Source organism: Ovis canadensis, chromosome 1 (assembly GCF_042477335.2).
Source record: "Ovis canadensis isolate MfBH-ARS-UI-01 breed Bighorn chromosome 1, ARS-UI_OviCan_v2, whole genome shotgun sequence".
NCBI lineage: Eukaryota > Metazoa > Chordata > Mammalia > Artiodactyla > Bovidae > Ovis > Ovis canadensis.
The window spans coordinates 242,406,728-242,430,319 of NC_091245.1; the positions used below are offsets into that span (position 1 = coordinate 242,406,728).

Consider the following 23,592-nt stretch of genomic DNA (forward strand, 5'->3'; position numbering starts at 1 on the left):
TAACATTTTAGTTTTCCAGGTTTATAGGGCTTTCCCAGTGTCCCTGGTGCTACTGATACTATATAGTACTTTGCACACATGACACAGAGTATGGCAGACTTAGCCCACTTGAATATTCTTATTCTTAGCCTTGTTTATTTTCCTTCCATTTCTAAGGGTCATGGGAATAATGCATCAGAAGCACTTAGGGGCCTGGAGTCTGTTCCAATTCAGCCTCAGATTTGGCTTGTTGGAGGCTGGTGTACCTTACCTTCTTTGAGCCTGAGTTTCTTTAATCTGTTTCATCAGGCAGCTTTCACTTAGGGATATATGCTTTTATCATATTCATTATGGTAGAATATAATTAGATGCTGAGGTGGTATTTTTAACAATATTAGATAAAGAAGAATTTATGAATTGGGGTATTGGTAGTTTCTCCTTGAATGAATGTAATTATAAAATCATATTTGTGTAGCAGCTGTATATTATCTGGTGTAGCAGGCCTCTGCTTTTCTTTTTTTTTTTTTTTTTTTTTTTTTTTTTTTTTAACGTTTTATTTATTTTTTTTTTATTTTAAAATCTTTAATTCTTACATGCGTTCCCAAACATGACCCCCCCTCCCACCTCCCTCCCCACAACATCTCTCTGGCCTCTGCTTTTCTATGAAACCTTTCTGCTTTCTTTGCCCCAGATGTTTCTTTTCACTAAACATTTGAGGAACTGCCTATTTGTTGGTTCTGACCACTGGTATTTCTCAAATTTTATCAGACCAGGTCAGGAAGGGAGTTGAGACCTCTGTTCAGATGATCTGAATTTCTGGGTTGCACCTGATTTTTAGAAAACTAGATATGTTAAATAAGAGATGGTTTTATAAACAGCCCTACCCCCTACTTCCTCCCATTCAACAAAACATTCATAATACTTCTAAAGTAGTGGTGATTACCTTTCATTTATTTTTAGTTATAGCTTTCTTTTACACTTATTATTATTTTTAAACTTTTTACTTTGTATTGGGATAGTGATTAACAATGTTGTGATAATTTCAGGTGGACAGCAAAGGTACTCAACCATATATATATATACATATATTCATTCTCTTCCAAACTCCCCTCCCATCCAGGCTGGCACATAACATTGAACAGAGTTCCCTGTTTTGTACAGTAGGTCCTTGTTGGTTATCCATTTTGAATATAGCAGTGTGAACTTATGGTTACTGGGGGGAAAGTTGGGGAGATGGGATAGTTATGAAGTTTGGGATGGACATGTATCTATCATTTTTTAGATTAGAAAATTAATGCTTAGTTAATACCTATCTTTCCTAAAATAAGTAGATAGTTTAACTAAATTCAGTGTCTACACACTCTTTATAGCTATTTCCCTTGAGATCTTGTCTGCTACTTACAGTTCCATGAGACATTAAAGTTCCTGTTGAGGTCAGTTCCAATGCATTTGGAATTTTCGTTCCTGGAACGATTTTTTCTCCACATGCGGTTCTACAGGATTGAATGATGGGCGTGTTTACACAAGTTTACATTTTTCAGTTTGATCATTTCAGATTCTCTCTGCAGGTGTCTATAGCTTTATTTGAAATTTATCTAGTTAACCTGAGACTCATTAAAGAAAATATACATTTTTCTTATAACTTGTAATATTTTCAAAAACATTGTTTTTATGTTACTATTATAAGGCCTTGATAAAAAATACAGTTTTAAAAACTGTTGTTTAGTTCTGAGTATTAAAAAGTAATCCCTGATGTTCTGAAATTATCTGTAGTTTGAATTTTAACTTCATTACACCTTTTACCATTTAAAGATTCAGATATAATTCAGGTCAAATTGTGATTGTTGCAGCACAATTTTCAGAAAAGAATTTTTTGTGATAGTATCAGTCTGAAATCTCAAAATTAATCTTAGCAGCAGCAGGGCATAAAGAATTCTATAAAAGACAGATACCTGTGTCACTTTTTTATTGATTTTTTTTGGATATAATTATTTCACCTCAGATTCTGTCCCAAATTGATTGAATACAGTGGTTTTGGTTTTGAAGTCAGTATGTTCATAATGTTTCTAAGTGACTTTTATTCTTAGCCATAAATACTTTCACCATATTGTGTAACATACATTTCCTTTATAATTACTGCTTTATTTCATTTTTCTCCATTATTAGCTTCAGGAGCCAAAATTTCATATTATTTCAAGGACTCTTGTGTAACCAGGAAATCATGCTGTCCTTAGTCTAAACTGAGTTTTTGAATTGGAATTAATTGGTTAGCTAAACGTTAAACTTAATGCCTAACAATCAACATGCATGCGTACTAAGTCACTTCAGCCGTGTCCCTCTCTTTGCAACCCTATGAACTGTAGCCTGCCTCTGTAGGCTCCTCTGTCCATGGGATTCTCCAGGCAAGAATATTGGAGTGGGTTGCCATGCCCTTCTCTAGGGAATCTTCCCGACCCAAGGATCAAACCTGCGTCGGCTCTGTCTTCTGCATTAACAGATGTATTCTTTACGACTAGCGCTACCTAGGAAGCCCCAGTGTGCATGAAAGTCAGTACATAATATATTATCTAAATTCAAACAGGAGATTATAGATCAGTACCTGTGTCCATGACCAAATATATCCATCAACATTGAATACAGGAAGAACATAAAAATTCATCTGGTTCAGGAGTTTGGTCATAATCTTGTTTTTACCATAAGTTTTGGTTGCCTGTAGGAGTAGGAAAAAATTAAGCTATTGGTATAAAGTTTAGTTACCATATGGAGAGCCGTGGTTATAATTGTAATGACGACAACTCCTTAAGTCATTTGCCCAAGGTCACATTATTTCAAACATATTTCACCTAAACTGCATAAAGATAAATGACCCATATAGATGACAGAAAAAATTACACTTATTCAGACTAGTGAAATGAATTTGACTGAATATTTTTTAAAGTGAAAGTCACTCAGTCATGTCCTACTCTTTGCGACCCCTTGGAATTCTCCAGGCCAGAATACTGAAGTGGGTAGCCTCTCCCTTCTCCAGGGGATCTTCCCAACCCAAGGATAGAACCCAGGTCTCCCACTTTGCAGGCGGATTCTTTACCGGCTGAGCCACAAGGGAAGACTGGATATTCTTTAAAGGATCATTGAATTACCGAGACTAGTAGCATTCCAAATGTAGAATGCAAATGCAAGAAACATTTCATAGAAAGAATAGAGGCCAATTGAGAAATTAGCAGTACAATTTAAGTAGATTCTTGCCCTCACATCTTTAGGTAAATAGAGGTTGAGTGTGTAAGCATAGGAACATGTAAATATTGGAGAGGATTCATGAATTAATTATAAGTAGGATTAAAGAGAAAAACACTCTATTAATAAAAAAATTAGAATATTTAGATTGATCAATCAACTTTTCTCACATCAGATGGAAATTTCTCTGATTATCTGGCCTTTTTTTGGCTCACTAAAATCTCTCATTATTCTTGGACAATCTCTTCCACGTTTATCTGCACTAGAGCCAAGATGTTTCTTTTCATTAAAAAATAAGTTTACTTATTTGTGTCAGGTTTTAATTGCAGCAAGTGGGATTTTTAGTTGTGATATGTGGGATCTAGTTGCTTGAGCAGGGTTTGCACCTGGGCCCCCTGCGTTGGGTGCTGAGACTCTTAGCCACTAGACCGCAGGGAAGTCCCAAGAAAAGATGTTTCTTATAGGCCTATCTTGTGTGTTCCTTATGGCTTAAGTAAGCAGAGCTCTCGGCCCTCAGCTGAAGAACTAAAACAACTGCTGGGATAAATCAGTTCGATTGGCAGATTCATTCCTAGTGGAAATAAACTTGCCCTGAAAGTGGTTGTGATGTTGTATTCCAGCAGCATGTTATATGCAAGAGTTGGCAGAAAAGAGAGAGTTAAAAGATCATGGGAATTAGAATACAATAGAAATAGAGTGAGAGGAACAACAAACTTATAAACAGGATTTGTTGTTGTTTAGTCACTAGATTGTATCTGACTCTTTTGCTATCCCATGGACTGTAACCTGCCAGGCTCCTCTTGTCCATGGAATTCTTCAGGCAAGAATGCTGGAATGGGTTGCCATTTCCTTCTCCAGGGGATCTTCCCAAGCCAGGGATCGAACCTGCATCTCCTGCTTGGCAGGTGGATTCTTAATCGCTATGCCACCTGGGAAGCCCATAAACTGGATTTACTTCTTTAAAAAGTGAGTTATTTTTCACTTGGAAAGGAAATTTAAGTATGAAGCTTCCAAAAGTGTGTGTACCAATTAAATATCTAAGTGGGAACTAGTGTTCTGTGCTTTGAATTCACCTAAGTAGGGCCAATTTTGTAGATTTTAAGTATAAAGATAGTTTCAGATTTTCCATACTTAACTATAGGATAAACCATATTGTAGCCATTTAAAAAAATTTTATAAGGCATCATCTGGATTTCAAGAATTTTGAAGGAAGGTGTCAATTATATAGAAAACCTCAACGATGAGTAAAATCTAGAGTGTTTTATTCCCTGACAGCACCAAATGTGGGCTCTTCTAGTTAAGTGGAACTGCATTCATTTGTAAAGGGGTGTTGCCACCCAGTGAAGTGCTGGAGGCTTGACAGTCCAAGGAGAATTGTGTGAATGTTCCAATTGACTTACCTGATAGACAAACCACTGGCAGAAGGCTGGGGAGATCCATTCTCGTGCATGAATGCCACAGTCCATAAAAATAGCCTTTCTTCTTTTATTCTTTCCCCCAATCTTTTAAAAAATAAATCTGAGATGTTATTTTACATGAACTCACACGCTGATCTCTTGTTGTCCAAGAGCTCATTCATTGTCTCAAAGCAATTATTTCACCTGTCTCCTGTTGCATGAGTCATTGCGTGTGCACTTATTTTTCTCAGGGAGGACCATGGTACGTATCTTTTCATCATCTATTTCACAGATTATTTTTCAAAAATTTTTCTTCATGTCAGAGTGGCTTTTAGAGTTTTAAAAAATCATGTCGATGGATGGCAAAAACCACCACAATATTGTAAAGTAGCCTCCAATTAAATAAATCAGTTTAAAAATCACAATCTATGTTTTTCTTGTTTTATTGCTAACATCCTTTGGTCTGAGATGTAGATTATAAAGTTGCTTCTGTTTCTGCCACTCTCTTTTGTTTTTCTTACTTCATAAACAAGAAGTGGGAAAGACTCTGTAGTTATGTTGCAGTGGGGAGGAGGAACAGGGCTGGATATTTGAAGGGCTGTCATTTGGAGAATTTATATTTGTTTTGAGTGGTTGGAGAGCATGAATGGATGGGAATTCAGAGTATGGAAGGGCTTCTCAGTTATTGAGAGGATGCTTTAGGGAGCAATGTCTTCAGATGTACAGAAATCCAGCGGCAGCTGAATGGCAGTTGTCAGCTCAGTCATAGACAGAAATCCCTATCAACACAGTTAAAATGCCTCACTTACTGTACTGGACTCCTACAATTATATGATTCTTACATTTCTTTTCTGCTTGACATTTGGTTGTCCATTTCCCCGAATTTTAATGGATGAAAAACTCTTTTATGCACCAGGGACATCATATGCTCTTGTAATAAAGATATAGGATAAGAAACTTGTCTGGTTCTGTCCACTGTGTCTGTCAAGTGGTTTATTCACAGACTTTCTTGGTCCCACCTAAAACCATCTGTCACTTCTATTCGTGAATGGTTGTCTAAAGCTTACATGTTCTTCAAAGAAATAAGACTTTTTATTGTCTAAAAATTAGCTAGGGCCTTCCCTGTCGGCATAGTGGATAAGAATCTGCCAGCCAGTGCAGGAGACATGGGTTTGATTCCTGGTCTAGGAAGATCCCATGTGCCTCAACTATTGAGCCTGTGCTCTAGAGCCTGGGAGCCCCAGCAACTGAAGCTTGTGTGCCCTGGAGCCTGTGCTCCACAACAAGGGAAGCCACTGCAATGAAAAGGTGCCCCTGCTCACCCCAACTGGAGAAAATGCCGGAGCAGCAGTGAAGACCCTGCACAGCCAAAAATAAACACCAAATAAATAAAAACTAGCTAGTTGTGTCACAAAGTAACTCTTAGATTCATGTTTTTGGACAATAGTAAGAATCAGTAGTTCTTGAATTACTTTTACCTTGAGAATGTACAGTGGATTATCTTCAGCAGTAGTTCCAATTTTGATACGAGAGACCATTTGAGGATGCTTATGCACCATTTTTTCAGTCCAAGCAACAATCTTAGGAACAAAACCAATTTTGAGAGATTAGAATAAAAGATAACCAAGTGATAACAAATGTTGAGGGTGACATTTTTCTCTTTGGAAGTACAGGCATTTTATACAATACCTTGCTCCAGTTATTATATTTTGCATAGCTGTGCCTGCCTGGGTTATCTTCTTTAACATCAAACTGTTTTTCAACCTCTTCTTGTACATCGTGAATCAAGATTCTGTTCGACAGGGGGAAATGATAAAATACACACTTACAGAGGAAAGAAAAACAGTTATCTTTCACTTGCAGAAATTTTCTCTTCCTTCATCTCCGTCTTTGATCAAGTTTACACTGTTTCTTCATGATTCTCTAACCGTGTCTTTTAGATATGTTGTGTGTCTGGATTCCTATCTTCCCATTTATCTAGAGCAGTGCTGTTCTTGCTGATTGACTGATCTGAATTTAGAGGAAGAACAGAAGTGAGGTATACTCTTAATTAGAGTTTATTTAGGACATGAGACCATGTACTGCTCATGAATATTGATTCTCACTAACATCACTGACAAGCACTTTATTATGCATATTATAGTTATCTCACTGTATGCTTGGCTTTTGACTTAGGATGAATCTGGGATTTTTGAGAAAGAAAAATTTGACAACACATTTAGAATCAAGGGGCGCCTGTTGTGCACTAAAACTCATATGAAGTCTGAAAAGTTTGGAGATTATATTTTGGGTTGTCCCTGCAGCCATATTTAATTGTCTTAAACTCTAAAGAGGGCTTGTGGCTTTTGCTCCACCTGCATTAAAAGCAGAGGAATCAGGCAAAAGAGAGATTTTTATGGTCTCAGAGGTTGATTGGTAACATATGGCAGTATTAATTAGTCACAGGAAGCTCGTATCTAAGAATATTTTTAGACTTACACATATCAATTTAGCTCTTGTGATAACAGTGGCAAAAGAGAATCGTGTGAGCTGAAATACGACCTTCCCACATATGCAGCTGCATGAGGACATCAGAATGGTGCCAGATTGCTGCTGATGGGAACTAGAAATTAAGCCTAAGGCTGGAAATTAAGATCCATGTCCAGATGTTATTTTCCTGAGGCATTCCACTAACCAGCAGCCAGATTTAAGTAGATGAAACCAAAATACTTTCTCTTAAATATTATTTTAGCACTCCAAGATTTACTTAACTTGTTAAAAATATTCCTAAATATAGGTGAAAGGATAAATAATCACCCCTGAGGATTTAGTGATGTAAATGGCCAGTGTTTATTGAGTCTTTCTTATGCGCAATTCTGTTCAGCATGATATTTACATTTTATCACTTAATCTTTACATCAACACTATTAATCTGGTACCATTATAACTCCCATTTTCATAGATTTTAGGTAGATTTCCAACATTGATATAACTAAAATACAGAAGTTGAAATTTGAGCCTAGAAATGTCTCACTTCAGTACTCTAGCTGTGAACCATTATACAACAGTTATCCATCATAAGGAGGGAAAGCCCTGGGTATTACTGTCAGATCTAAACTCTCCTTAGTCTACTGAGGCTTCTACAAAGTTTGATCAGTTGACTGCTGCTAAGTCGCTTCAGTCATGTCTGACTCTGTGCGACCCCATAGACAGCAGCCCACCAGGCTCCCACCATCCCTGGGATTCTCCAGGCAAGAACACTGGAGTGGGTTGCCATTTCCTTCTCCAATGCATGAAAGTGAAAAGTGAAAGTGCAGTTGCTCAGTCGTGTCCGACTCTTAGCGACCCTATGGACTGCAGCCCACCAGGCTCCTCTGTCCATGGGATTTTCCAGGCAAGAGTACTAGAGTGGGGTGCCACTGCCTTCTCCAGATCAGTTGACTAGCTCTCCAGAAAGCCCAAGTCTCAAGATCAGGGAGCAGGTTAGTTCAGAGAAGAAGCAAAACGAATCTTATTTTAACAATTTCATGGCTCCTTCCATATGCTGCTTTTAGTAGGAATGGAGATTGCTCTGGCAATTTGTGTGTGTGTGTGTATGTTTTTTTTTTTTCCTGTGGGTGCATAAAAATTTTAGGATTATTTTGTTCTAGTTCTGTGAGAAACATCCTGGGTATTTTCATAGGGACTGCATTAAATCTGTAGATTGCTCTGAGTAGTATGGGTGTCTTAATAATATTAGTTCTTCCAATCCAAGGGCATGGGATCTGTAGTTTCCTTCATCAGTATTTTATAATTTTCAGAGTATAGGTCTTTCACCACCTTAGTTAAGTTTATTCTCAGGTATTTTATTCTTTTTGATACAATTTTAAGCATAATTTTTTTTTACTCTCTTTCTGATAGTTCACGTTAGTATATAGAAAAGCAACAGATAATGCTTATTAATCTTATATCCTGCAACTGCTGAATTCATTTATTCTAATAGTTCTTGGATAGAGACTAGGATTTTCTATGTAAAGTATCTTATCTTCTGCAAATAGTGATAATTTTACCTGTCTCCTTCCAATTTAAAAAAATTTTATTGGAGTATAGTTGATTTGCAATGTTGTGTTAATTTCAGGAATACAGCAGAGTGAATCAGTTATACATATATTAATATATATGCCCACTCTTTTTTAAAGATTCTTTTCCCAATTAGGCCATTATGAGTCCTTAGTAGAGTTCCCTGCACTATGCAGCAGGTTCTTATTAGTTACCTACTTTATATACAGTAGTGTGTATATGGCAATCCCAGTCTCCCAGTTTATCCCTCCTGCCCCTTATCTCCCGGTAACCATAAGTTTGCTGTGTATATCTGTGACTCATGTTTTGTAGATATGTTCATTTGTACCCTTTCTCTTAGATTCTGCATTCATGTGATATCATATGATATTCATCTCTCTGTGTCTGTCTGACTTCACTCAGTATAATGATCTGTAGATCCATGTTGCTACAAATGGCATTATTTTGTTCTTTTTATGGTTGAATAGTATTCCATTGTATAGATGTATCACTTCTTCTTAATCTTTCCTCTGTTGATGGGCATTTAGGTTACTTCCAAGTCCTCATTTTTGTAAACAGTGCTGCAATGAGGGTTGAGGTGCATATATCTTTTCAAATTATGGTTTTCTCTGGGTATATGCCCGTGAGTGGGATTGCTGGGTCATATGGTAGCTCTATTTTTAGTATTTTAGGGAACCTCCATGAATATTCTCCATAGTGTCTGTACCAGTTTACGTTCCCACCAATAGTGTCGGAGGGTACCTTTTCTCCACACCCTCTCCAGCATTTATTGTTTATAGATTTTTTGATGCTGGCCATCTGACCGACCAGTGTGAGGTGATACCTCATTGTAGTTTTGACTGCATTTCTCTAATAATTAGTGATGTTGAGCATCTTTTCATGTGCGTTTTGGCCATTTGTATGTCTTCTTTGGGGAAATGTTTGTTTAGATCTGCCCATTTTTTGGACTGGGTTATTTGTTTTTTTGATATTGAGCTGCATGAGCTATGTGTATATTTTGAAGATTAATTCCTTGATGGTTGCTTTGTTCACAAATATTTTCTCCCATTCTGAGGGTTGTCTTTTTGTTTTGTTTATGGTTTCCTTTGCTGTGCAAAAGCTTTTAAGTTGTATTAGATCTCATTTATTTACTTTTGTTTTTATTTTCATTACTTTAGGAAGTGAGTCAAAAAAGATTTTGCTGCAATTTATGTCAAAGAATGTTTTCTGTATGTTTTCCTCTAAAACTTTTAGAGTGTCTGGCCTTATATTTAGGTCTTTAATCCATTTTGAGTTACTTTTTGTGTATGGTACTAGGGAATGTTTTAATTTCATTCTTTCACATGTAGCAGTTCAGTTTTTGTAGTACCACTTACTGAGAAAACTGTCTTTTCTCCACTGTATATTCTTGTCTCCTTTGTATAGATTAGCTGACTGCAGGTACCTAGTCATCTTTACTGAGATGATCAAGTGAGTTTTTTAAATCTTTCCTTTTGTCAGTGTGGTATATCACGTTGAGTAATTTGCAAATGTTGAACCATCTTTGCAACCCTGAATAAATCCCATTTAATCATGATGTATGACCCTTTTAATATATTGTTGGATTTGGTTAACTGGAGATATCACTCTTTCTGACTGACTTCAGACTATACTACAAAGCTAGGTCATCAAAACAGTAGAGTACTTGTACAAAAAAAGACACATAGATCAATGGAACATAATAGAGAGTCCAGAGAGTCCATTGCCACTGTTGGTAGCAATGTAAATTGGTACAGACACTGTGGAAAACAGTATGGAGCTTCCCTAAAAAACTGAAAATAGAACTACCATGTGACTCAGCAATTCCATTCCTGGGTGTATATCCAGAAAAAAACAAACATTAATTTGAAAAGATAGACCCAGGATATGGAAGCAAACCAAGTGTTCATCAGTAGACAAATGAATAAAGAAGATGTGGTATACATATACATTGGAGCATTACTCAGCCATAAAAAGAATGAGATTATCCTTTTGCAGCAAAGTGGATGGACCTAGATAATAATATGCTTCGTGAAATAAGTCAAACAGAAAAAGACAAATACTGTATGATGTCACTTATTTATGGAATCTAAAAAAATAAAACAAATGAACGTGTACATCACAAAATAGAAAGAGATTCACAGATTTAGAAAGCAAAGCAGTGGGGAGAGGGAAAAGATAGGGGTATGGATTAAGAGATACAAACTACTTTTATAAGAATAGGTAAGAATATACTGTATAAAACAGGGAATTATAACCAACCATTATTTTGTAATAAGTTTAAAAAAATTTATTTTTTTAATTGAAAGATAATTGCTTTACAGAATTTTGTTTTCTGTGAAACCACAACATGAACCAGCCATTGGTATAAATTTTAAAGGAGTATAATCTATGAAAATACGGAAACACTGTGCTATACACCTGAAACTAATATTGTACTCAAATGTACTTCAATTTTAAAAAAAGAAGGAATGGAGAACTGTGGGCCAGTGTATGTGTTACCATGAGTTTTGGCGTGTGCGTATGTGTGTTTGTGTGTGTGTGTGTAAGTGCAGTGGGGAAGGATGTTTTAGGGAGGCAGAGTCATGTTATAAATTGGTTTGGACTACCTTTCCCTGATACCCACATTCCTGCAGGGTGCTGCTGCTGCTGCTAAGTTGCTTCAGTCGTGTCCGACTCTGTGCGACCCCATAGACGGCAGGTCTACTCAAAAAGCATGATTCCAGGTTTCTGCATGATCTCAATTCTCTCCAGGGACTCCCTAATTGAATTACCTTGTATCCTACTCGGCACTTATGGACATGGATTTCCCCCAACATTGGAGGCATATTTCTATGTTAGATAATAAACTTTAAGGCACTAATTTTTATTCAGTAGGAGGGAAAGGGTGTCACTGCTGATGTGTGTGCCACTGCTGACAGTCTCTAGTTATCCTGTTGCTCTTTTTCTGTGGGAAAGGGAGCAAACGTGCTACTTTAAGGTAAAATCTGTCTTGGTAATTTAATTTTCTGGAAATTAAAAAAAAATATCACACAGATGCTTTAAACTAAATAGTAGTTTATATGCACTGTCTAATGAAGGGTGTCTAAGTAAATCATTGTGTCAAACCAGCCTTTTAATGTGGTTTTATTCAAACTGGTGTCTGGCCCAACCAGATGTTTCTGTGCTTAGAACCCACTTCTGCTACTGACTGACACCAAGTAACACATGTAATTAATATGCAAATAAAATTATCTATATAATTAGTACTTGGAGATAAGATTTTAAATAGTTCTTGTCTGTACAGATCACTTTACATATTTATATTTCCAAGGGAGGTAGCTATCTGATTATGTGGCTTTCCCACAACTGTGTCTAATTTGGACCAATTTCTAGAAATCATATCCTAATTAGATAAAACTAATTTTTATAGGTAGTTTAACACTTTGCTTCTTGATGTAAATAGAAAGAAAGTACTTGGCATATGACAAAACAAAAAGCACACTGTTAATGAGGATCTGGATTCAGACCTCTGTTTGAGTCAGACTTGTGCCAAGCTTGGAGAAGGCTGAAGAGGAATAAAGGCCGATAGAGTGGATGGCTGGCAGCCTCCTGCCTTGGAGTCTCCTGTCACAGTGATCTATTCCACTAACTACACTCAGTGTCAAGCAGTCAGCTTCTTGTCTACAGTATCAGGATATTGAGGAAAATGTACTACTTTATTTTTAACCTGCTGTTCAAATCAAATTATACAAAGTTAGCTAAAATTTATTTTAGCTTGGGCTAGATCCAGTACTCTTGCCTGGAAAATCCCATGGACGGAGGAGAGGCTGTGGTCCATGGGGTCGCTAAGAGTCGGACACGACTGAGCAACTTCACTTTCCCTTTTCACTTTCATGCATTGGAGAAGGAAATGGCAACCCACTCCAGTGTTCTTGCCTGGAGCATCCCAGGGATGGTGGGAGCCTGGTGGGCTGCCGTCTATGGGGTCGCACAGAGTTGGCCACGACTGAAGCGACTTAGCAGCAGCAGCAGCAGCAGATACTTTGTAAGAATTAGTTGAGCATAAGGAATCTGGGTCAGGTTTGTATTAATGGAGTAAAGTAAAGATTGTATAAATCGAGGCACATGTTTTAGAAATCTGGCTGTCAAGTGATTCAAGAGATGGTCACCAGGAAGTATATAGTATAGAGAGGTGATTTCTTTTTTTTTTTTTTTTTCATAGTAAAATATTTATTCAAGCAAATGTAAAGTACTTGTCAAAATATGAGAATATGAAATTCCCTTTTTTAGGTTTCTTAAACACAGCAGTGATACAAAATAAAAAGTGATGCATTTTTTTTCCCCAGGGCTATTTTTTAAATTCATGAAATTACCAAGTATGTTTGTTGTTGTTGTTGTTGTTGTTTTTACCTTTTGGTTGCTATACAAATTAGTAAATATAATGAGGGAAGCTTCTCAGGTGCAGTTGATCTCAGCATTGAACAATCATCTCCATAAAAACACATTGAAAACAGGAGAAAAACTCAAACACTGAAATGATAATATCTAGATTTTCTCCTTATCATGACATATAATCAACAGATTTGGCAATGCCTTTAAGATGAATTTCAGTTCAGAAAACAAAAGACGGCTTAACATTGTATAGCTGGTGTGCATATATTGGACTGACACCAAAAGGGGAGAGGATGTGGAGGAAGTGATTCACATTAAGACCCTTGAGAGCCCCTTGGACTGCAAGGAGATCCAACCAGTCTGTCCTAAAGGAAATCAGTCCTGAATATTCTCTGGGAGTCCTGGCGTGCTGCAGTTCATGGGGTCACAAAGAGTCGGACACAACTGAGCTACTGAACTGAACTGAACTGAGGGGAAAAATGTTCTGTATGCATTACATCTTTATACACAATAGTATTGTACGCATGTTTTGGAGGTAAAATTAAAGAAAATTAAAATTCATCATACTATCTTTTTAGCCAACCCAAATCAACAGCTGTATAAAGAGTAGGGCTGGAGCAGAGAAAGATGAGAGCTTCTCATCGAAGACCTGGAGGTCTGTAGGTTGCATAAGACACCTTGAATGAGAGGTGATTTCTTTTAGAAATATTCAAGATAGCATATCAACCTCAACATAAGCCCAGAGTCCGTAATGTCCTACTAATTTCTGTGATCTTACGTTTATAGAGTTTCTGCTTCTAATTTTAGTGGCACAGTTTATAAAATTATAGAAAAAGTTATCAATGTATTAATTAAAAATGTTTAGATTAACAATTTTGAATATGTTCTTCTCATATATTAACTTCCCTGGTGGTTCAGTGGGAAAGAATCTGCCTGTCAATGAAGGAGACGTGGGTTCAATCCCTGGGTCCGAAAGATCCCCTGAAAAAGGAAATGGCAACCCACTCCAGTATTCTCGCCTGAAAAATCCCATGGACAACGGAGCCTGGCAAGCTATAGTCCATGGAGTTGCAAGAGAGTCAAATATGACAGTGATTAAACACCAAGGAATAACTTACTTTTGAATATATTCTCACCATACATGAACTTACACATTTGTTTCACAGCCTTCTTGAAACAATGGCAAAAACCAAGATAGTGACTAACAATAATCACACATAATAACCTGTGACTCTAAGCCATAGGCAAGAATGTTTTTTGTTTACTTGTCTGTGTGTGTATTTCTTTTAATAGTATTTAAATTTGTTAGGGATATTGTAGCAATTTAATAAATACAATCAAGTCATGATGAGCAGCAATAAATCCCGCTCTCTAATATGACACTGTAGGATCTTTGAACCAGAAGTAGAAGGTTTTTTGAGATAATAGCACTAAGTTAGGTAGCAGAAGCATGAAATGTTAAATCAAAAAGAAAGAACTAATGTGTAGCAGTTTTGAGTGATGGGGTCCCTGTAAAAGGTGCTGCTGGAATGACAAGGGCTGGGGGAGTTCAAACAGGACCCCGCAGTACATCAAACTGCTAAATATTTTAAAGTATAAAAACACACTTTGTTTTCTCTAGTATATGTTGATTTGTGATATTCATCTCTGAGCTCCCTTCTTATTTGTTGCCCTAGGGCCCAGACTGTGTGTGCATGACCCGTGGCTAGTGTTTGATAATTTCTAATTTCCTCTTATTTCTCTATGGGACCACAGTGACTCATTTCTGCATTTTAGGCCTTTTGAGAATTCTCTCCTCTTAGATTTAAGTCTTATTTTACTGTGTTGTTTTGCTTTCTCTGAGGAAGAATTTCTTTCATAAAGAATTATTTATTATAAATTTTATATTCCCACATCTCTGACTCAAAGATAAACATTGTACTTTGGGTCTCTTTTTATGTATCAGGAGAATTTGAATATAAGAACCTGGTGTGGGTACAAGGAACAACTCTGCTCAATGTCATGTGGCAGCCTGGATAGGAGGGGAGTTTGGGGGAGAATGGATACATATATGTCTATGGCTGGGTCCCTTTGCTGTGTACCTACCTGAAACTATCGCAACATTGTTACTTGGCTATACTCCAGTATAAAATAAAAAGTTTAAATAATGAAAAAAAAAAATGCAATGCTGGTAGTCATCAGTAGTGCTGAATTCCGGGCTGATTACCTGTCAGGAGTAATGAATGTGACCAGACCATCCATGTCTGCTCACGTGCTCTTTGTCCTCACCAGGGGTTGAGTTTTAGGGATGGCAGATACCATAACTGTCATTCTTGCAGATCATAATAAACATAAGATAGAACTTGAGTGCCAAGTTTGAGCTCATCGTTTTTATAAGCAGGCCTCCATACTCTGTTTGTAGGCAACAATAAGTGTTACTTCTTAGAGTGTTCATTTTGAGGGGCCCCAGTATAAAATTATACTCTCAATTTCAAGACTCCTCAGACTTTGAGTATCTAACACATTTGCATATTTTCATAGGACTTACTCATAGTGCATTTGATTTTGATCCAACGCAGACTGAACAAACTGGGATTCCTTCGCACTGATTTGGAAATCCACAGTCATGTTAGCAGCTACATGGTGGGTGGCATCTGGGTACCAGAAGTCAAGCTGTGCAGATGAGTTCAGTGTTATTCACAGTTGTTTATTTGTTCATGCAACACATATTTATTAATAAATGACCATGTGTGATACGCAATGAAAAGAATTTTGGGTTCAACATGGCTAAGTATGAGCTCTTCTCTTAATAAACCAATGAGATTTTTGCAAATGTATTTAAAAACTGTTGAATATTAGGCAGTGGGAAAAAAAAGCTACTATAATGATCATATTTTTTTGGACATAATATATTCAAATGCAAAAAGAATGATCAGCTTTCGGTTAATCTGTTTTCTTCTACCACCGGTTGGAGTTGTTTCACAACTGATTTAGCCACAGCATCTGCCTCTGGTTGGGAATATGGATTCATATGTGGCTTCTCCCTCCCCTGCCCCTGCTCTTGGATCAGGCATCCCTCAGAACCAGATGTCCCTGTAAACTCTGGAATTCCTGGAAAGATTGTGTCCAGTGAAGACATATTCTCTAGCCCTGTCATTTTCCCAGCAGTATGTCCTTGGGAAGGTTACTAAAACTCTTCGAGTTTCAATCCTCCTCCTAAGAAACGCAGCTAACAGCCTTCCATTGGGAGTGTTGTGGAGGTTATGAAGCAGCTATGACATCTGGGCCACACAGTATTTAGCAGCTGCTGGTTCCCTTCTCTTTATTTTCTGCTAGCTGAGAATTTCAGAAATTTGGTGAACAGCACTGTAAAGATAGAATTCAGATTAAAATAATTTGAGAAGTTCCCAGTTCTTATTCTTGAAAATCATACTCAATCATGAAACCAAATGATGTATCATTTCCCAACCTTGGAAATGTGGAGAAAATGCTAACTTTCCACCCATCGTGCCAAGCTTGTGGGCATAGCTGAGCCTGCCCGGCTGTTCTGTAGATGAATCCCACTCTACTTCTAGGTCAGTCCTGCTCCAGTATTAGGCTGCTGTGAACCAACCAATATTTGTTGGTTTGTTTTGATCAAAAGGCTACAGTATAAATTAGACATCTGTGAGGTATAAGAATGATTAAAGGTGAGTTAGGCCATCACAATAGCAATTTCTCTATCCTAACAGGGTTATGTGGTGCATGATTTGTTGTCATTTAGTTGCCAAGTCATGTCCTTGACTCTTTTGCAATCCCATGGACTCTAGCCTGCCAGGCGCCTCTGTCCAAGGGATTCTCGAGGCAAGAATACTGAAGTGGGTTGCCATGCCCTTCTCCAGGGGATATTCCTGACCCAGGAATCAAAAATGAGTCTCCTGCATTGGCAGGTGGATTCTTTACAACTGAGCCACCAGGGAAGCACAGTGCAAGAGTTTAGGGCTCACTGGACTTTCATGAACTAAATAAGCATCGGGTACAGAGCTGGATGCCAGGGTTGTGGTGGTTAATAATAGAGAAGCAAGAAGCTTAATGTGGAAGACAGGCCATCTATGCATTTCCAACATGCTTACCCGTGCCAGGGGCAAGCACAAGGTTGCTTCTAGGAGCACAAGAAGCAACCCATCTGGGTCATGAGAGCTGATGAACAGAGAGAGACTTTCTCCAGGAGATACTGCCTGAGCTGGATCTTGAAGAATAAGTAGCATTTAGCCAAGTAAAGAGGAAAATACATCTCTCCCGAGAAAAGGTGTATAGAGCCAATGTGGGTGAGTGTTTGGTATTAATAGTGCTTAAAGGGTAAGAAAGAGGGTGGAGTAAAGAGGTTGGAGATTATGAAGTTCTTGGAATACCACATCGATATCAATAGAAGATGCTTTCTACAGTACTTATTATGACCAGGCCAGCTGAGCATTACCCAAATATTAGCTCATTTAGTCTTTATAGCAACTTTAGAAAGAAGGTATGATTATTATGTCCCCACTTCATAGAGGAGGAAATTGAAGCCCAGAGAGGTTAAGTAACTTGCCTAAGGACACAGAGCTAGTGTAAAACAGATTTGAACCTCTGAAGACCATGCCCTTTTCGTACTAGGCCACCTCTCACTGAAAACCTTCAAACAGAGGAATGTAAGTGTCCAATTTTAGAGCAATCAGGTTGCAGCTTGACTTTGTGGGAGGCAAGGCTAGAACCCTGATCATAGGAGAAATTGTAATTGTCTATTGAAGTTGTCCCTGAAAAAGATAGAGCTGACATGAATTTGGCAGTGACAGGGGAATGAAGAGGAAAGTATGGATTTGAGAAACATCTGGGAATTAGTATAGGCAGATTGATTTGATGTGGAAATAAGGGAGTATCTGACTAGACAGATCTCGGATTCCATTCTGGGTTTAAATTTGACATGTCATCTTGGTCATTTAATTTACTGTCTTTGAACTTCAATTCTTCTGTTTTAAACACAGTAAATTAGGACACAGACATTGAAAATCTAATGAATTTGAAATGATGTATTTGAGCAAACTCTGGGAGACAGTGAAGGACAGGAAAACCTAGTGTGCTGCAGTCCATGGAGTTACAAAGAGTTGGACATGACTTAGTGACTGAATAACAACAAGGTGGCTGGAACAGTGTGTCTTGTACAGAGGAGCAGTTGAACAAATGATAAAATGATTACTTTAGTCCATTGGATTTTAAAAGACAAAGCTAACTTTAAAAGTTTCCTTTCAAAATGGACCTGCTCTTAGAAAGGGACACTTCTTGGTATTATCAAACAGTGCATTGATGTTATCAGTTAAGCCAGTACTTTGATGTAATCATAATTATGATTATGCCACAGAAATTAGACCACTGGTATAGATCTGGATGGTAGTAAGGAGAATGGAGTAGGCAGGCACTGTCAAGGTTGAAGAAGAGGCCATGATAAGGCCAGGAATGTCTCCCTATTTCACAATTCCACCTAGAAAATGCTGTTGTTTGCAAAGTTTTTGGCTGGGAAAAAGAAGTGGTAATTTGGAGAAAAATAAACAGAAACAATGAAAGGATTAGCAGTGAGTTGAGTTATCCAATTATCACCATTTCCCCCAATCTTTGTTTTTGGTAGCTCTGTGGCTGTTAAAAATAAAAGGCAAAAGAAGCAGCTTTTAGGAAATAGAAAAGATAAGATAGCCCTTTACATGCTTTACCTGGCTGGTTTTGGCTAAGTCCTTGATGGTGTTTGCTTGTTTTTCATCCTGGAGCTTCACACGGAGTACCTTGTCCCTGTAAGAACGCAAAAGGTGAAACTTGTGAACTGGAAAGGAGCATTTCCTCATTGTCTTCCCAAACACAGTCTGGAACACAGGGCTGTGAGATTTACCCGTCAAAGCGGACAGGAGCAATTGCAAGGGTGGTGGCAATCAAACCCACAGGCAGGAGGAACCTCATGGTTCTTCTTTGCCTGTCCAAAGACACTCTGCTGGTTTTATGTCTCAACTCTTATCTGGAGGAACAGCTAGTTTCCTCTTTGGGTTCTGGTGGATAGAATGTGCCCCCACCCCTTTGCCCCACCATTTTCTGGTTGGGGAGGGGAGTAGGGTGGCAATGTTAACACTGATTGCCCTCTTTGTGACAGGTGAATTCCATGCTACTCACAGACCTTTTATAATTAAGAATTCCCAATGTATAGATGGAATGGGAAGCAAATTTCCTTGTTTAGCAAATAACTTGTCTGGTGTCTCAGATGGTAAAGAGCCGGCATACAGCGCAGGAGATCTGGTGTTGATCCCTGGGTTGGAAAGATCCCCTGAAGAAGAGAATGGCTACCGACTCCGGTTTGATTGCCTAGAGAATTCCTTGGACAAAGGAGCCAGGCGGGCTATAGTCCATGGGGTCGCACAGAATCTGGCACGATTGAGCGACTAACACTTTCACTTTTGCCCAAGGGAGCAGAGTTAGTAAGTTCACAAAGTTGACCTTTGAATCCAATTCTTTGCTCTAAAATATTACTCTATCGTGCACTTGATGTAAATGATGGAAGAAATCGGTTTAAATTTGCACTTGGAACCTTGGAGGAATTAGGGTATCTGGCCATAGAACCTTGATGGCAAAAACTATGCTTTTGAAGCCCCATTGTAAGTTGTTAAATTAAAAATGTTTATATTACAAATTATTTTGAATATACTAAAAATATTAGAAGTAATCTGGAAAACGTTGTTATGGTCACTGTCTAAATTTTATACTTTTACCATCATTATATAAATGATGATTATATAAATGATGGCAAAAGTATAATGAAGTGAACCTGACTGTAACTGCTAAATTACTCTTGGTAAAGAAGTAAACATTACAGAAATTGATGAATTACTTCCCTGCTCCTTTCCCCTTTTTTATCCCTTCATCTCCAGAGAGAACCCCTATTCATAAAGCAACTTGAAGACATGTAAAGGGCAAGATAACATGGTTGCTCAAATGTTTGTTCATTGGCTATTCTGGTTAGGGTCTAAATGCTATACATGCCCAATTAGTGCTTTTTGAAAGTTGAATTTATAAACGTCATTTATAAGTCATTTTTAAAGTGTCTGGCAGGGGATCTTTAATCTTGAACACAACTCAATTAATTATGGATTGGAGAAGGCAGCAGCTTTATCCAGAATTATAGGTAAGGTAATAAAGTGAATGAAGTTGTCTGATCAGATAGCTCATTAGAATTTCCTTTTAAAACTCCCTCTTCACATTGACAGATGTATAGACAATCATAAATGAAACTTCTCAAGTTTTATATTTTTATTATAAAAATAACTCTGTTGGGGAGGTACTCCTGTTATATGTACAGCAGTGACAGCTTCATTCCTCTCCATCTGAGAGATGTACAGTATGACTTGTCCCTCAGGAGGGTCCCCTTGCCATGATCCTGCAGGTAAAGAAGAAGAGGGGATTACAAATGCCTTCATGTTATTGATATTGGAGAAGTGTATCAGCACTAGAAAATTCCAGAGCAGATTCTTGCTCCATTGATTCTAAGGGTGTGTTTGGCAAGAGAACAGAGGAAAAGGAAGAACTAGCTGCTTTACTTTGAGCATGCTGCCTTCCAGACCTTAGTTTCCTGGGCATGCAAATGGGACCTCATCAAGTGGTTATGAGGGTTAAGTGAGATGAATATATATGTAAGGGATTTGGTAGATTGTAGGGACAAAAAACATGCCTGTGTCCTCCAAGTGCATGCCTGCTAAGTCACTTCAGTCATGTCTGACTCTTTGTGACCACATGGACTGTAGCCCTCCAGGCTCTGTCCATGGGATTCTCCAGGCAAGAATGCTGGAGTGGGTTGCCATGCCCTCCTCCAGCAGATTTTCTTGATCCAGAGATCAAACTCACACCTCTCACATCGCATCAGCAGGTGGATTCTTTACCACTAGTGCCACTTGGGAAGCCCATCCTCTAAGTATTAATACAATTATCAAGTTATATAAACAGACACACTGGCCATTATCAGGCTTCAGGACTGATGAGTATCAGCATATATCAGGTGGGAGGTTAAAGTGGTGGCCATGTCCAATAAGGCAAAAATATCTCTGTATTTGTTTTAATGTGTATTGCTTCAAGTAAAAAATATTTTATGTTATAGCTTTGCTTTTTGGAATTTTATTTGGATTCTAAAAGTAATAAATACACATGGAAAAATAATTTATCAAAATACAGAGAAGTTGAAAGAAGAAAATAGAAGTCATTCTTAATTCTAGCATTCTGATATATTTTCTGTGTTAAAGCCTTTTTCTGTTTGGTTTGTTTCAAAACTATAGAGAAAAGGCTTCTATGTCTGTTTTTTCAGGTCAACTAGGAAGAACACTCTTATTTGGGGATCTAAGTGAAGGCTGAGCGCTGAAGAATTGATGCTTTTGAACTGTGGTGTTGGAGAAGACTCTTGAGAGTCCCTTGGACTGCAAGGAGATCCAACCAGTCCATTCTGAAGGAGATCAACTCTGGGATTTCTTTGGAAGGAATGATGCTAAAGCTGAAGCTCCAGTACTTTGGCCACCTCATGCGAAGTGTTGACTCACTGGAAAAGACTCTGATGCTGGGAGGGATTGGGGGCAGGAGGAGAAGGGGACGACTGAGGATGAGATGGCTGGATGGCATCACGGACTTGATGGACGTGAATCTGAGTGAACTCCTGGAGATGGTGATGGACAGGGAGGCCTGGCATGCTGCAATTCATGGGGTCGCAAAGAATTGGACACGACTGAGCGACTGAACTGAACTGAACTGAAGTAACGGTTGGAAGGATCCTGGTTTTTCTTAAGACTTTGGTGATAAACAGTCTTTGACTTCTTAACCTCTGTTGCATATTGACAATTCCTTGTTTATGGAGTAGGACATAGGTATGTGATGCTTTAAGACCTCCCATTCCTTCCCAATCTATGGATTTCAAGAATATTTTGGAGCTCTTTATCAAAACCAGTTTCATTTCTTGGCAGGCATAGTTCAGTACAACCTTATATTGCTACATCGAGATTTATGAGAGGTCTTGGCATATTTATGGAGTAGGATGAGTAGTTGTTGGACACTGTATCATTTTAGAATTAACTGTGTAAGATGGTGTGGTGTTTCACAGGTTAAATTAAGCTCTTTAAAAAGATATCTAAAATTGAATGCTTCACACAACAGTAATTTTCCATCTTTCTGGGTCTTTGCACTCCTAGGATTTTTGTATGTCTAGACACAGTTAAAAATATAACATTATTTTTTAAAGTATGCTTTTCTTTATATTTTTCAAACATTATTACCGTAAAGGAAATGTCCTAGAAAATGGAAGTGAACATTCTCATGTGATTTACTAGAATTCTTCAAATAATTTTGTCTGTAAATCAAATATAGTAAACTGATGGAATACCTTTAAATATCTCATAAAGGAAATGTCAGAAAGAACGAATTGCTACCTTTAGTTATGGATATTGTATGTTTAACATGGAACTGAGAGTGCCCTGTAGAGTGCTGCAGAGAAACATGTCTTTACTAGTTGCACGAAAGGTGATGTTTCTGGACAGATACCTGGATGTGTGATTCAGGCAGTGTCAGATAGGGCTAGAGGGGGGTGACTACCTGCTCAAATGAGATGACCTAAGAGGCTCATCACAGCCCCATATAGCCACCAAATAACCTTATTAATTGTCACGGTTCCTTCTGTCTTCCTTCTATACCTGAAATTCTCTCTTTGATCAATTCATATAGGTTATCTGGCAAAGAAGATGAATACACGATATGTGATTCTAGCAGAACTCCCATTCTCCAGGCTGGAAAACCAGTCTTGCTAGTCTTGTGGCAATACCACTGGAGATAGGAAAGAGCCAGGGAGCTGTTCCTATGCTGTCGGTTAATTGCTGCTTTGGAGAGGTAAGAGTTGGGGACTGAAGGAAGAGCTTGGAGCCTGTCTTAGGTCCCCAGGGTGGGAGTAAGTCACAGGAAGGATAATGAGAGATGCCTTCACAGTCATGGGCTCCTGTGTAGGCAAAGCTGGGCAGCATCGGTCTGCCAAAGCAGTAGTCTGTGGTCAGCCAGGCGGGAGGGTATACAGCACCATTGCACTGGGAAGGCTTAATGCAGAAATTTCTCTTTCTTTTTTTCTCTCAATCTTTACTATTCTTTACAAGGCTCAGGCAAGTGACATTGCTAACCTGCCAGCTGTTAACTTATAGTTGCAAGAGACAGAGCCAAAATGTCTCAAGTGCAGGAAATCTCAGATACATGGATTTTATTTGCTTTCCTATGCTTTATTCTTCTTAAAAATTCCTTGAAATTTTAGAAAAGTCCATTTAGATTCCTTATTTCCACTTTAAAGCACTGAACTTAGGGCCACAGCATCCCTTAGAGGTTGATGCTACCTACTAAAGATAGGGTGAGGGAGTGTCCTGTGGAGCTGTCTATGAATCGAATGATACACCTCCATCAAGGTAATTTCACTCCAGTAATTGTGGTTGAGTTATCCTTGCAGTTCACATGGATAAAATTTAAATAGAATGGGGGAAAGATAATTTCGCTAAATTACATCTATTTTTAAAGTTAGCATCAGTACTGCTTAAAA

The 23,592-nt window shown here is 38.1% G+C and overlaps 1 protein-coding gene across 1 annotated transcript in view; it reads right to left on the bottom strand.

Annotated features, from left to right (window-relative positions):
- CPA3 (carboxypeptidase A3) overlaps window positions 1-18,983 on the bottom strand; it is a 34,935-nt gene extending 15,952 nt beyond the window's left edge. Inside the window, exons 1-8 of the mRNA XM_069590415.1 lie at window positions 18,892-18,983; window positions 18,719-18,794; window positions 15,547-15,671; window positions 6,300-6,402; window positions 6,089-6,190; window positions 4,614-4,715; window positions 2,579-2,689; window positions 1,382-1,472 (exon numbers count right to left, since the gene is read on the bottom strand). Coding sequence (XP_069446516.1) covers window positions 1,382-1,472; window positions 2,579-2,689; window positions 4,614-4,715; window positions 6,089-6,190; window positions 6,300-6,402; window positions 15,547-15,671; window positions 18,719-18,794; window positions 18,892-18,959 — 778 coding nt within the window. The 5' untranslated portion in view covers window positions 18,960-18,983. The remainder of the gene's footprint in view (window positions 1-1,381; window positions 1,473-2,578; window positions 2,690-4,613; window positions 4,716-6,088; window positions 6,191-6,299; window positions 6,403-15,546; window positions 15,672-18,718; window positions 18,795-18,891) is intronic.
- Between the last annotated feature and the right edge of the window lie 4,609 nt (window positions 18,984-23,592).